This window comes from Canis lupus, chromosome 22, assembly GCF_003254725.2.
Source record: "Canis lupus dingo isolate Sandy chromosome 22, ASM325472v2, whole genome shotgun sequence".
NCBI classification, from domain to species: Eukaryota; Metazoa; Chordata; class Mammalia; order Carnivora; family Canidae; genus Canis; species Canis lupus.
In genome coordinates this window covers 15822-31561 of record NC_064264.1, presented here as the reverse complement: position 1 = coordinate 31561, position 15740 = coordinate 15822, and the positions used below count along the sequence as shown (strand labels likewise).

General features: G+C 39.7%; 1 protein-coding gene across 1 annotated transcript in view; it reads right to left on the bottom strand.

Annotated features, from left to right (window-relative positions):
* The window catches only part of NEK5 (NIMA related kinase 5), a 38400-nt gene extending 23343 nt beyond the window's left edge, over nt 1–15057 (bottom strand). The window contains 10 exon segments of the mRNA XM_025478093.2: nt 958–1083; nt 2181–2247; nt 2902–2924; nt 2927–3088; nt 5611–5712; nt 8573–8773; nt 10602–10626; nt 11916–11972; nt 12028–12170; nt 14932–15057. Of these exon segments, the coding sequence (XP_025333878.2) occupies nt 958–1083; nt 2181–2247; nt 2902–2924; nt 2927–3088; nt 5611–5712; nt 8573–8773; nt 10602–10626; nt 11916–11972; nt 12028–12170; nt 14932–15057 (1032 nt within the window).
* Nucleotides 15058–15740: the final 683 nt, after the last annotated feature.

The window sequence follows — 15740 nt, the reverse complement described above, 5'->3', positions numbered from 1 at the left end:
ACTTTATATATCCCACTTTTATGGGTTGAATTTTATTGTCCCCTCAAAAAGGTATGTTGGAGTCCTAACCCCCAGGACCTTATTATGTGACCTTATTTGGAGATAGTGATACTGCAAATGTAGCTGGTTAAGCTAAGATGTGGTCATAGGGGAGTAGAGTGTGTCCCTAATCCAACACAATGGGTGTCCTTGTAAGAAGACAGAGATGAAGGTAGAGATGCACAGGGCAAATGCCATGTGATGACGGAGAACGGAGTCATACAGTTGCAAGCCAAGGAATGTCAAAGATCCGTAAGAGGCAAATGATTTCCCTACGGGTTTCAGAGGGAGCATGGCCTGGCTGACACCTTGATTTTGGACTTCTAGCCTCCAGAACTGGAAGACAATACATTTCTGTTGTTTTAAACCACCCAGTTTGTTGTACTTTGTTAAGGCAGCCCTAGAAAACTAATACAAATTTCAAAAATGTTAGTGGTGGATAATGGCTTTATCAATCCAAGGTCAAAAGCTTTATGAACTTCGCTATGTGACATCCTCTGAGGAAGTAAAATCCATATCTTTTTTTTAAATTTTTTTTTATTTTTTAATTTTTATTTATTTAGGATAGTCTCACACACACACACACACACACAGAGAGAGAGAGAGAGAGAGAGAGGCAGAGACACAGGCAGAGGAAGAAGAAGGCTCCATGCACCGGGAGCCCGACATGGGATTCGATCCCGGGTCTCCAGGATCGCGGCCCGGGGCCAAAGGCAGGCGCCAAACCGCTGCACCACCCAGGGATCCCAAATCCATATCTTTGTATCTCCTGAAACTCTCAGCATGGAGCTTCACGTGAGTGTGTCCAAGTATTGTGCAAGAGGGCTGTCCCTCAGGCATAGTGTAGACACTAAAAATAATATCCTATGCAGCACAGAAGACAAGGATGCAGGTACAGTGGTGGCCCTGGAATCACACTGTTTCTAACCTGTTCTTCATTTTGTTTCTCCCGATCTGCAGGTCCTGGAATCTAGACTCTTCTCCATTACTTCTTAGCTCTTGTCTCTGGTTGTGATCTGACTCAGCATAAGATGGACAAAGACCCTATCAACTGAATAAAATGATTTATAAAGTGTACTTGCATTTTATTTTTTTATTTTTTATTTTTATTTTATTTTATTTTTTTGTTTGTACTTGCATTTTAGAAATCTCGTTTGACTTTTGATATTTTTCATTAAACAAGAATTATCTGAATCAAACTCACTATTTGGGAGTGGGCAGTAGAAGTTTCTTCATTTAAAGTATGAAGCTTTTAAAAAGTAAAGAAAATTAATAAAACCATTTATGTTGTTTATCCTACATAATCAATGTTTTACACTATCAGGTGAGACACCTGGATTCATTTTCTGAACTAGTAAAGTATAATTGTGAAATTAAAGTTCTGTAAAAGGGATCCCTGGGTGGCGCAGCGGTTTGGCGCCTGCCTTTGGCCCAGGGCGCGGTCCTGGATATCCGGGATCGAATCCCACGTCGGGCTCCCGGTGCATGGAGCCTGCTTCTTCCTCTGCCTGTGTCTCTGCCTCTCTCTCTCTCTCACTGTGTGCCTATCATAAATAAAAAAAAAAAAAAAAAAAAAAAAAAAAAAGGTTTAAAAAAAATAAAATAAAATAAAGTTCTGTAAAAGTTGACCACCGTGAAGTAGGGGAATAGAACTAGAGCTCTTGAGCAGTCCAAAATAAGAGTAACAGAAATAGGATGACTATCCAGCTTCCTTTGTCCCCAGAACTGTAACACTATACTTAAGGGTAAAGGTTGAGTTTCACTTCAAATAAAATACAAAATCACTTTGTAAAAATGTATAGAATTCTAATAAAATAGACACAAAGAATTGTAGCACTGAAGGGGACTTTCAAGCTTGTCTACTCCCAAACTGTCACTTAAAAAAGGACACTGAGGCTCAGAGAGCTTGTACGACCTGCCTAAGGTCACACAGCAAGTGATAGAGCCAGAGGAAAAAAAAAATCAGGCTTCCCAGACCCTGATTCAAGCACATTCTCATTATCCTTCTTTAGCTACTAAAAACTGGAGAAGGTGGAGGATAGTCTTGATCCTCTATGTGGAATGCACTCTGACTTAAGGACCCATGAATATTTGTGAGCAGGAAATTCCTGATCGCCCCTAATAATTGGAATTTTACTTACCAATTGCTTTTGCACTTTCAGTTTATATTGCTGAGCTTTAAATTTCCTCTGAAGGTATTCAGCAGGCCTTAGAAAATAAAAATGTTCAGCTTGAGTAGAAATTTTTACTAGTCTTAGCCACTAATTTGAGAAGTAGATTTTCAATTTAATAATGAGGTCCACAGTTCACCTGTGGCTTGAAAGTTCTGAGTTCAAGAGATAGTTCAAAGTTACAGAACACATACTTGGGAATCAGAAAAAGACGCAAAGAGAACTGTACCAACTGGGGATGCAGGAGAGGTTGAAACAGAAAAATGTTCTGGTGCCGTGATTTTTCTTCAGGACAGGAAGTCCATCCATGGTCCACAATGGGTAGGAGGGAAAACGAAAAACCCAATACCAGGATCTTCTCACACTTTGGGCAGGCATCTGATCAACAGCCCTGCCACCCTAGTTGCTTGTCCACTTCCTGTACCACACTCCGAGCTCCTTGAGAGCAAGATGCTGTCCCATTCCTTTACATCTATTCCTCACGCTGGCACACAAATGAAAGATCCCAAGAAAATAAATGCTGAATGAAGATGAAACAGAGTTAAGGGAATTGTGAATTAAGTATTCAAGATGAACAGTCTGGAAATTCTTCTTGGATTATTTGTTTTAGGAGAATTGGGAGGGTTTCAGAATAAATGGTATATCAAGATATTTTCAGAGGACCAAAATTTAAGTCAGGCTCTGATATCACCATTGACCTGGTGATGGACTGTGTGGCTTTCTTCCTGACTATAATTCTCCTCAACTCCAGGATCTTCTTGAGGAACCCAGCAGTAACTTGGTTCATGTGCTCTCCTCCTCAACATGTCAAGTTGGGCATAATAATAGTCATAATGTCCATGCACTGCAGTAAGTTTGGGCCTTTGTACTATTTTAATCTGAAGGATCAAAAAGAAGAGGAAAAATTTTGAAGACACATAATTAAAATCTCTAATAACTGACACTTTGATAGTGACCATAACTAAAACAAAGCACTGAAGGTATATTTTTGTTATTTTTGGTCTAGATTTCTTTTTAGACTAACATAATCTTAGTATCCCCAAATCTTAGAACTTGAAATTATTTTAGAAGTCTACTGTAGCACAGTCATTTATAATTATACTAAGGTGTGAATAGAAATCCTGCATACTTCATGGCTGGCCCACCAAAAATGCTTACCTGGTGAGTATGCCTCGCCAACCTGAGATCTGAAACTAAACTCAGTATTATTATTTTCTATTTTTATTAACTTATTTGCATCTTACTGTACTTTAATAGAGGATAAATGTTATTGTCCAACTCACAAATCTGGGGATTCATAACATTTTTAGATCCTGATGAATTGACTAAATACAAAGTGGCATCATGACTCAAAGGAAAGAAGATGCTGAGTTATTCAGTCACCCTTCCCAAGTAAATGAAGGAAAGTCATGCAACAGCTGTGACTGGCATATTATCACCCCAAGTCACCCCTTATTGCCCTTCCCGATCAGAACAGAATGACAGGAGGAGAACCAGAAACAAATGTTTGTCTCGGAGTTAAGTAGAGGCCAGTGAGCTGTAAGACAAGAATCAGACCACGTTAACAGATGAAAGAACAAATTAGGGCCAATTTTACATTAACCAGGACAATTGACTACTTACCAGACAATAACAAAAAAGAAAAAGAAGTTCAAACCACTGGAAAGGCCTAGAACTGGTAGCTGGAAATACCAATAACCAAACAAATGGTTTAAACTGAAGTTTCCTCACTGTGAAGAAGGAACACACTATATTCCCTCTTCTTTTTTTTTTTATTTTTTTATTTTTTTATTTTTTTATTTTTTTATTTATTTTATTTTATTTTATTTTATTTTTTATTTTATTTTTTTTACCTCTTCTTTTTAAAGCTGTGTGATTCCTATATATGTAAGTTGAGCCATCTGGGATTGTAGATATTGGGTCATTTTTATTTAAATATTAAAGTATCAAGTTTGGCTTATTAGTCTAAACACAAATTATATATTTATTTTAAAAAATCTTCTAAAGTGTGACATATGTTTCTTAGTGTTGCAGTCTTAGCTATATACAACCCCAAACAAGGTACTGCTAATTACTTGCTGAAAAATGGCTAGAAATAGAGAAAAGTATTGGTAGGAAATTAACAGCTTCTTTAGAATTTTCTCTAAAATCTCACAAAGTAATGAGAACATCAGAGGTGGTTCCTGTGGAGACCCACTCATTCCACTGCATAAAATGTCAACTTGTTCTGCTAATTTAATCCATCATTGAATCTTTCAGGTGCTTTTTCTCTCCTCTGAGTCAGCTACAGAGTATGCTAAATCACAACATACTTTTACATTTCTTTTTTTTTTTCTAAGTTTACTTATTTATTAATTTTTGTAGTGATGTCTATACCCAACCTGGGGTTTGAACTTACAACTCTGAGATCAAGCGTCCCATGCTTTTCCAACTAAGCCAGCCAGGCGCCCTGACTTTTAGGCTCCTTTAATAAAGTTAAACCACATTCTACCAAATGGAGGGTAATAATTTAACTAATAGTTTCAAAATCTATCTATACACCACCACATTTTCTTTTTCTTTTTCCTTTTCTTACTTTTTTTTTTTTTTTTTTTTACAGAGCCACATTTTCTAAAATGTTTATACAGCAAGTAAATACATAATAAACAGACTTCCAACTGGTCCTCTAATTATACAATTACAGCCTTCTTTAAAAATACAATTCTTCGGGCAGCCCTGGTAGCTCAGCGGTTTAGCGCCGCCTTCAGCCCAGGGCATGATCCTGGAGACCCAGGATCGAGTCCCACATTGGGCTCCCTGCATGGAGCCTACTTCTCCCTCTCCCTCTGCCTGTCTCTCTCTCTCTCTCTCTGTGTGTCTCTCATAAATAAATAAAATTAAAAAAAAAAAAACGCTGGATGTTCTAAGACCACATTAAAAAAAAATACAATTCTTCAATTAAAAGACAATAGCATTTTATCATTTACATACCAGAAACATTACATTAGCATGAACTAAGAGGCTCAAGGTTCTGCTGATGTGGATTCAGCAGAACCAAACATAAAGAATCTCTAGGAAAAAAATAATCGACTATATAATAAAAGTTTCTCAATTATATATACCATATTGAATTAAGGGAATGAAGGCCTAATGTTTTCTGCAGCTATACTACTCACTTATCCTATATAAAAAAGTCTTATTTTTTGAGGAAATCAAAAGGGTTTGAGTCGTAAAAGGATAGAATACTTGTAAGGAAATGCAATTGGAAGTTGTCCAATGAAGTATCATTTTAATGCTCCTCACAGAATGATTTCACTACTAAGTACCAAGTTAGCCGACTCCAGAGTAATGAGCCTGTGCCCTCTGAACGTGTACAAGTAGTCCTGGAGAACATGTCCCCTGCTAACAAAGTACAACGTACAGATAGATACAGGCTTCTGGGCTCAGCTGGCGGTCTCCATTCATTTCTACACAGCATCTCCTTCCTTTTAATTGGCGCTGCTAGCCTTGATCTGGGGAGGCACTTCCCTGGAATCTTGCTTTCTGTATTTTAGGCTCTTATTTAACTGAAATAAAACAACTTCAGTTTCTTTAAAATATCCACATCTTATCATCGATGCTTGTGAGAGTACGAACATAAGGGACAGTTCACAATACAGTAGGTTCACTTCACCCAGGGATGTTTAGACCCATTGAGAGAAGTGCCAGTAGATTGTCTTTCTTTTTTAAAGATTTTATTTATTTACTCATGAGAGACACACAGAGAGGCAGAGACACAGGCAGGGGGAGAAGCAGGCTCCACGCACCGGGAGCCCAACGTGGGACTCGATCCTGGGTCTCCAGGATCACGCCCTGAACCAAAGGCCTCAACCACTGAGGCCCCCAGGTGCCCCTGCATTGTCTTTTAATGGAGGAAACTGTTTAATCCAGGGTTCTTTCACATATTTCTAGTACATATAACACTATTTTTAAAAAATCAGGCATTAGTGTTAACATTTACAGGAAAAGTATGCAATGGATAATGGCATAAATAATTACATGGAGTCATCATAGCTTGGGATACAGGTCACACAACTCATGCCACACTGTTGTGTGAAGTGTATGATTTTTTTTTTTTTTTTTTTGAGAGAGAGAGAGCAGGAGGGGAGGACAGAGGGAGAGGGAGAGAGAGAATGTTAAGTAGATTCCCTGCTGAGCATGGAGCCCGATGCAGGGCTTGACCTCACAACCCTGAGAGCATGACCTGAGCCCAAATCAAGAGTCAGACGCTTCACCAACTGCATCACCCAGGTGCCCTGTGAAGTGTATGAGCAGGATTCTAATATGTCCGTGCGTGCCACCAGCAGGCTGTGTTCCTATTTTCTTTTCCTTCCCATATTAGAAATGTTGACAGTGTGCTTTCTCTCATCTGCTACTTACCTGCCTTCTAAATGTTCTCAAACTAAGCCCATATGTAACAATGCCAGACTGAGTTACACAAGGCAGAGGGACGCATTCACTCTTCTTCCCTTGACAACTTGCCTCAAGTCTAATGTCTCTATCTAACAGCCAACAGATGTTCCTATCGCTGACTCCTTGGAGAGATGTTTTACTCCTCCTCGTTGTTTCAGTGTAGACATTTGGTTATGACTAAGTCCACACTGCTCTTATTTGACAACATCAATGGAATGAGTAATTTTGTCTTCTTCGATGTCTGTCTCTCTCTCATACCCACATGTATGGAGCGCTTCTGCAGCTGATCCTGAAACCACCACTAAAATCGTTTCTCTATTAGTCATTACTGTGAAGTGTCACCTGCTTTCCTCAGGGGCCCTATACTAATCCCCACAGCCACCAGTTAGGTCTGAGATCCTAACTCCAGCTTCAAATGGCCTTTGCAAGAGCATTCCAAGTCACCAGACCATCCTCTCTGTAGAAAATCAGCTTCATCTCATCATCCCTGGTCTGTCTGTGAACCTTCTCTTCCTCTTCCTATGCAAAAGTTAAGTTATGATCCTACCTTGTCAAGTACCTCTTAATTAGCGAATCCACTGGTTTCTGGAGTTTCCTGACTAATGAGAAGAAAGGATAATGAGTCACCCAGAGCAGGCATGAGCCAGATATACAGGCACAGCCACTAGTCACTATTTTACAAGATGATTCTTCTCTTGCTTACACTAAATCTATATATACACCTCTATCTCTGTCATATCTCTGTCTATCTATCTATCATCTATCATCTATCATCTATCATCTATCATCTATCATCAGCTATCTATTTTTAAGTAGGCTCCACACCTAGCATGGAGACAAACTAGAGGCTTGAATTCAAGACCTGAGCTGAGATCAAGAGTTGGATGTTTTAGGGCGGGGGGTGGGGGTGAATGGGTGACGGGCACTGAGGGGGGCACTTGACGGGATGAGCACTGGGTGTTATTCTGTATGTTGGCAAATTGAACACCAATAAAAAATAAATTTATTATAATAAAAAAGAGTTGGATGTTTGGAGCCCCTGGGAGGCTCAGTAGTTGAGCGCCTGCCTTCAGTTCAGGGCGTGACCCCGGGGTCCTGGGTTCCAGTCACCCCTCGGACTCCCTGCAGGGAGCCTGCTTCTCCCTCTGCCTGTGTCTCTGCCTCTCCCTCTGTCTCTCTCAGGAATAAAATAAATAAAATTAAAAAATAAAATAAAATGAGGGCAGCCTGGGTGGCTCAGCAGTTTAGCGCTGCCTTCAGCCCAGGGCCTGATCCTGGATTCCCGGGATCGAGTCCCATGTTGGGCTCCCTGCATGGAGCCTGCTTCTCCCTCTGCCTGTGTCTCTGCCTCTCTCTCTGGGTCTTTCAGGAATAAATAAATAAATAAATTTTTAAAAAGAGTTTGATGCTTAACTGCCTGAGCCACCCAGGTGCCCCAACACTGCTCATATTTTTAAAACATCTATGTTCAGTGTATTTGGTGGAATTTTTGTGCTAATGCTGTCAGCCATATATTAAAACTCACTGTGTGAGACAAACATTAAGAAATGTTTTTCGATCACTTGGATCATTCTTACTTTGGATTCCTCCCCAGCAGTTTGAGAAGTCAATCATCTTGTTTTATGTGTGAGGCTGGGATTGAAGTCTCCTGAATGACCTAAGATGAAACACACGTGTCAAGGGCCTGCTAACCAAAATCTCTGTCAAAATCCACACAGAGGGATCCCTGGGTGGCGCAGCGGTTTGGCACCTGCCTTTGGCCCAGGGCGCGATCCTGGAGACCTGGGATCAAATCCCACATCGGGCTCCCGGTGCATGGAGCCTGCTTCTCCCTCTGCCTGTGTCTCTGCCTCTCTCTCTCTCTCTCTCTCTCTATCATAAATAAATAAAAATTAAAAAAAAATCCACACAGAAACACCTCTAAAGCTCACCTCAGGAGTAAAGTATTTGGCAATAAGATTCTCAAGAAAAGGCCTTTTCAAAATGGAATTCGTAGACAGTCGATCTCAGGGAGACACCTCAAAGAGTTGAGATACCAAGGCCTGCGGGTCATGGGCTAACCTTGGGGATATCGGGGCAAACTGTCCTTGGCATAGCTTCAGAACCAACTGGTGTAAGTTGTTACTCTCAAACTGGAAGGACAAGGAGTAGTGATAGTAAATCAGAGAAAAGTTCAATACTACCTCGTACAGTAATATCAAGAGACAAAACAGTGTTTCCAGCAGGTGCTCACCCCAAGTGCCCCCACACAGGCAGACCCGCACAGAAACACTCTCACACCTGGGGGGGGGGTGCTCTGCCTCCACCCTCAGACTGGCTCTTTAGGACTTCGTATTTATATGTGGTTGGTTTAACAAGGAGTTACCTTATAGAAAAAGGTGTCTTATTAAAAAAAGAAATAAAAAAAAAAAAAAAAAAAAAAAAAAAAAAAAAAAAGAAAATACAATGAGAAGTGAAAGAGTCAAAACAAGTAAAGTGAGGAAATGGTTCTACTATTTATCAACACTTACCCTGAGTGTGTGCAGGAGGAGGAGAGAGACCGCTCAGGGCCTGAGCAAATGAAGGGTGATTACGGCATAGGTAGGAAACAACTGCTTTCTTGTGCTTTTCTAAGAGTTTCTAGAAATTCACGGTTTCCCTTGACCACCCAATTCTGTCTTCACCAGGTTGTCCCGAGACCCAAATCCTCCCTGTCCCAGAGCGCCCCCACTCAGCACGGTCCTCAGGACACAGGGCCGCCCGGGCTGCGTGCAAACATTTGCAAACCTAATTCCTGGCCCCGCGTGTGCTGAGGGACTGGCTTCCCGGTCTGAGGGAATGGCTTCCCGGTCTACGGGGCGCAGCAGCTCCCCAGCCCATTATTACTAAGATCTTCCAAGTATCAAAAGCACCAAATCTGCATATTTAAATACCGAGTCAAATTTTTTAAAAAGCAGTACAGAACTAACCCAGGGTGCTTCTCTGGATGGTGTGCGCCTCCACTCGGGCTGCACTAGCTGCATTCCTGCTCACCTGGAGGCCAAGCCCCGTCTTGGTATTAGGGGGTATTCATAAAACAGAAAACAAACAACAAGAAAAAAGAAGCTTGTTTTTCTATTATGCAGAGAAATATTTACTATTCCTTTTAGAAATCTCTACCATCTGGGCCTTGCCCTCCAGTTATCTCTTACAAAGTCAAACAGCCAAACACCCCGTGGGTATTTTCCAAAACAAATGGAAAACTAACTCCCAGAAGGAACTCAGTCTTCCTGGTAAAACAACTAGTTCATCTGGCAGCCAGCTCTTAAAAGTGGGTTTTTTCCACCTTCTCCTTATGGAAGTTAAAGCTTCCTCATGTTCACCATTCACTACTGTGTAGATCAATACTATTCCAGAATGGTCGGCTGTGGTATCACATACCTAGGACTAGTTGGGTCTCAAAGCTGGAAGATCCCCTAACAGTCGCCTAGCCAACACTCCCCGTTGCGGCTGGAGGAGCTGGTCCCACAGAGGTCAACCGACTTGGTGGAGATGGTGACGGGGCCAAGACTAGGGCTCCTGGCTCCCAATCCAGTGCTCTCACTGCCTTCTCTCTGCCCCACGCACAACACTGTCCTGTGTTAGGCTTCACAGCGTTCAAAAGGTATGAAGATAAAATGGACACACATCACAGTGACTGCAATTTTCAATGTCAATCTTTTTATCACTTGTATCCTCAAATGAAATGTTTTTCTTCTAAATAAATTCAAAAGCTTCAGGGAACACTGAAGTGGCCAGAGACTGTCACTGGGGTGGGTCCCCATTTCAGAAGTGAAGAAAATGAAACTATGGAAGTATCATAAGAAAGAGAGAATCCACCCACCGTCACTGAGACTTTCAAACCGATAGTCGGCAACCCACGTGTTATTCTTGTAGGATTTATTCTGACAGATTTCTGGAGATTGGGAGTATGGTATAGTATTGGGAGTATAGTATGCTAGCACAAGTTCTAGCAAGTTCCATGGAACCAGCTAGTTATATTAGATTAATTAGATAATTAGATAATTATCAAGTACAATAGATAATAAAACAATATGGTTTACTATGGAAGTAAGAAAAGGCTTAAGACATGGACATGCAAGAAAAAAATGTAAAAATGGATAAGACAAAATTCAGTGAACGTGCATATTAAAGACAGCATATTGCCTATTTATAACAGAGTAATAAGATTAGCCAATTCTTAAACTTATAATTCACTACCCCAAAATCTACACATAAAAAAGTTTTATGGCTAAAGATTCCACAAAGAAGTATGATTGTTATATTGCAAAAACTCTTAGATGTCCAAACAGTTCCCTCTTTCCAATTACCAAAGTAATGCAGTCTCATGACTTCAAATTTGGAAAATATGGACATGAATAGAGAAGAAAAAAATCACCCAGAATCTTACTACCTCAAAACAGCTATTATTAAAATTTGGGTGTATTTCCTTTTTATCTTTTTTCCATGCATATTTTTCATATGGGTGTGATCACAAAGTATTTAAAATTCAGAATTCCACTTTTTAAAAAAGATTTTATTTGTTTATTCATGAGAGACAGAGAGAGAGAGAGAGGCAGAGACACAGGCAGAGGGAGAAGCAGGGTCCCTGCAGGGAGCCCCACGCGGGACTCGATCTTGGGTCTCCAGGATCATGCCCTGGGCTGCAGGCAGGTGCTAAATCACAGAGCCACCCAGGGTGCCCAGAATTCCAGTTTTGTCTTAATATAACAAAGTTTGTTCTCACATTATCAAGAAGTCTTCAAAATCATACATGTGAATGGCTACATAATATTCAGGTACATGCTTGTGCCAAGCTTTATAAAATTTACCCATTTCCCAATGGGCATTAAAATTATTAAAGTTATTTGGCATTTAAATTGTTCTAAATTCCAAGAAATTGAATGTTAAAAAAATCTCTTAATATTACCAACAAATTGTCTTCTAAAACAGTTGCATCAATATATTCCCCTGAGCATGTGTGAATTTGCCTGGTTCACTAAATTCTCACTAGCTTTATGCGAATCCAGTCACATCTCAGTTGATAAGTTTGTATCACAGTTAACAACATTGCCATCATTTTTCTATTATACCAAGATTTATCTTGGAAATTTTATCCTTAGACAAAATATCATCTGAATGATTTAATGAATTTATATAAATAGTTATCTAAAATTATCTGAAACCAAGCTTTTAATATCTTCTTTACTCATGATACCTAAAAATACATAATTTGACTGTTATTAATAGAAAGAAAAATGATTTTAAAGTACTTATTTGTTCAAAACTCTTACTATCCCAAAGTCCACAAGCTCTGCAACCATTCCATTCTTGCTAAAAAAAAAAAAATGTTCTATAAATGGAGAAAATGCTATGTTGTTGGAGATACTTCAAGAAAACAAAAGCTCTGTTCTGTCTTGATCTCTTGATTTTCTCTCTGAGCTGTTACTTGTGCTTTTATGCCCCTGTTATATGTTTCCTGTCATGAATATATTTTAGTCCCAGAGAAATCTGTACAAACCAACTCAGAATCTGTAGAAGGAACATGAAACAAAACTAGTCAGTAGTCTGGTGGTCACTGACATGTCTTCATGATAATATGCAAAAAGAGAGAAATAACATTTATGTTTATGTATTTATATGAATGAAACTATTAGACATACCATCTTATCACATTATTTTCTTTTTATAGCTAGAAAAATGGAAGTGAGGGATCCCTGGGTGGCACAGCGGTTTGGCGCCTGCCTTTGGCCCAGGGCACGATCCTGGAGACCCGGGATCGAATCCCACGTCGGGCTCCCGGTGCATGGAGCCTGCTTCTCCCTCTCCTTCTGCCTGTATCTCTGCCTGTCTCTCTCCATATCATAAATAAATAAATAAATAAATAAATAAATAAATAAATAAATAAATAAAAGACTGTTAAAAAAAAAAAAAAGAAAAAGAAAAATGGAAGTGCAAAAAGGCAATCTAAATGTGCTGATATCAGGCAGCCCGGGTGGCTCAGTGGTTTAGCGTCGCCTTCAGCCCGGGGCCTGATCCTGGAGACCGGGGATCGAGTCCCATGTCGGGCTCCCTGCGTGGAGCCTGCTTCTCCCTCTGCCTGTGTCTCTGCCTCTTTCTCTGTGTCTCTCATGAATAAAAAAATCTTCAAAAAAGTGAATAAAATAAATGTGCTGATATCAGAGGGAATTCCACATACAGAAAAAGAGAAGTAGAAGCAGGGGAGAGAGGGAGGCAGTTCATGATTTGATTTTTTTTTTCTTAACACTAGTTTGCTAACTGCATCAGGATAGCAGATAAACCACATTTCCTGATAACCCTGGTGCCATACGTATTTCCTTGTTAGTGGAAGGAGGTGCCATGGCACAGAGAAAGAGGAAGAAGCAGACTCTGTGAGGTTATTAAAGTTTTTAGTGAAATATCGATCTATGTGTATATGATATAAAAACATTTTACTTTAAAATTTTTTGGAACTTAATTTCATTTGTTAGTTCTGATTTTATTTTATCTTATCTGGCCATGAACCTCTTTATAAAAAAAAAAAAAATGTGTTCTAGAGGCATCTGGGGGGCTCAGTGATTGAGCATCTGCCTTTGGTTCAGGGCATGATCCTGGGGTCCCAGGATTGAGGAGTCCCATGTCGGGCTCCCTGCACGGAGCCTGCTTCTCCCTCTGCCTGTGTCTCTGCCCCTCTCTCTGTGTCTCTCATGAATAAATAAATGTCTTTAAATTTTTTTAAAAGTAAAAAGTAAATTAAAAATGTGTTCTATGCCTATAAAGATTCCCTTAAACTATTCCAAAATGCCGTTGGTTCTTTGTCTACCACATTATACGGTAAAAGGAAAACAAAATTAAAAAGAGCTATACTCCAGATGCTAAGATTCAGTTGTAATTTTAGCTCTTTTCCAACAAAGGGAATTGTAATTCAAAATTTTATGGAGAAAAGTGTTTCTATTAAATACAGCAAAATGATCCCTGGATAGGAAGAAAGGTGGGTTTCTATAAATATTGAATTTAATATATAATGTAAACGAGCATAGGGAGAATGCTTGATTAAAATTTCTAAATTTAGAGATACCAGTTCTTGAATCATTTGTACATCGAATCTATTTAGCTCTAGGAGGAAATGACGTAGGCATGAAGTCCTTAAATAGTAAAATAGAGCACAGAAACAAGTGGCCAAAAGAAAGACGGAGGCCATCCCTGTGCCCTGCTCAAGGCAGTGGCCTGCCCCATCCATCACACGGGCCTGAGTCAGATTCCCTTCTACATACACATTCCTGTCTCCTTCGCGAGCACAGCTCCCAAGAGGGTTCCAAAGGAAGCTCAGCCCATGGAGGAATAATGTGTTTGTGTGAAAAGAGAATGGGAATGGAGGCCATTACTCTTGACCTTTCTCACCTTCCTCTTCATAATCAATGAAACTGAATGGCCATCGTCACAAAGGGCCTCCATGCTCCCTGGCAAAATAGTACAGCTATTTTATTTTATTTTATTTTATTTTATTTTATTTTATTTTATTTTATTATTTTATTTTATTATTTTTTTTATAAAATAATTTTTATTGGAGTTCAATTTACCAACATACAGAATAACACCCAGTGCTCATCCCGTCAAGTGCCCCCCTCAGTGCCCGTCACCCATTCACCCCCACCCCCCACCCTCCTCCCCTTCCACCACCCCTAGTTCGTTTCCCAGAGTTAGGAGTCTTTATGTTCTGTCTCCCTTTCTGATATTTCCCACACATTTCTTCTCCCTTCCCTTATGTTCCCTTTCACTATTATTTATATTCCCCACATGAATGAGAGCATATAATGTTTGTTCTTCTCCGATTGACTCATTTCACTCAGCATAATACCCTCCAGTTCCATCCACGTTGAAGCAAATGGTGGGTATTTGTCGTTTATAATGAGTACAGCTATTTTAGAACAGTGTACTAAATGGTAAAAGGAAGAAGAGCAGAGCTATTATATGTCACACTTAAAATGGCTGAGGAGCATCCACATTCACATGTTTTTAGCCATGAAGATTGATCTCAAGGGCATCCTATATGAGATTGTCCAAAAATACAACACTATCTTTTCTCAAAGTTCACTCTCAGAAAGAGATTCAATTTCAGTTCAATTGCAAAAAATGTTCTGGACTAAATATATCATCAATATAGATCCACTATCTAGTGGTTTGAATTTCTCTATCAGAAATCATGCTGTATATAAGCATGGCTTAGTAGTTATGGCATTATAAATTTAATTCCCCGAATATAAATTAAAAGGCAAATTGGAGGTGTTTTTACCTGATCTTCACGAAATAACACTCCCTATTGTCTATGGATCCTTCTCATGAGATCCTCACCGTCACAATATTCCATCACATAAACAGCTAGTTGCTCTCCATAAGAAAAGGGATCATTATCTTTCATGTTCTCAAAGTGGAAAATACACAGAAAAATGCAATATACAATAGTTAGAAACCCTGGCTGTAGAATCACAATGGACTGGGTTCTCATCTAGAGATGAGAAGATCTGTCATTCGCTGAGGGTGCCCTGTGAAAGCCTCCTACTATTAGTGTATTGTTACAAGGTATCTCTTTACTTTGGTTATTAATTGATTGATATACTTGGTGGCTCCCGCATTAGGGGTAGTAGGTCTCCTTGTGGGACAGATCCTTTAAGTATGATATAGTGTCCCTCTTCCTCTCTTAGTACTGTCTTTTGTATAAACTGAAATTGATCCGATATGAGGATTGCTCCTCCAGCTTTCTTTTGAGGACCATTTGAAAGGTAAATGGCTCACCACCCCATTCATTTCCAGGCTGGAAGTGTGCTTCGGTCTAAAAGGAGTCTCATGTAGCTTGTGTTCTCCTCTAGGATTTTGATGGATTCCTGTCTCACATTTAGATCTTTCATCCATTTTGAGTTTATCTTTGGGTCTGGTGTAAGAGAACAGTCTAGTTTCGTTCTTCTGCACGTGGCTGTCCAATGTTCCCAGCACCATTTATTGAAGAGACTGTCCTTTTCCAGTGGATCGTCTTTTCCTCCTTTGTCAAATATTAGTTGACGATAGAGTTGAGGGTCCACTTCTGGATTCTGTATTCTGTTGCAT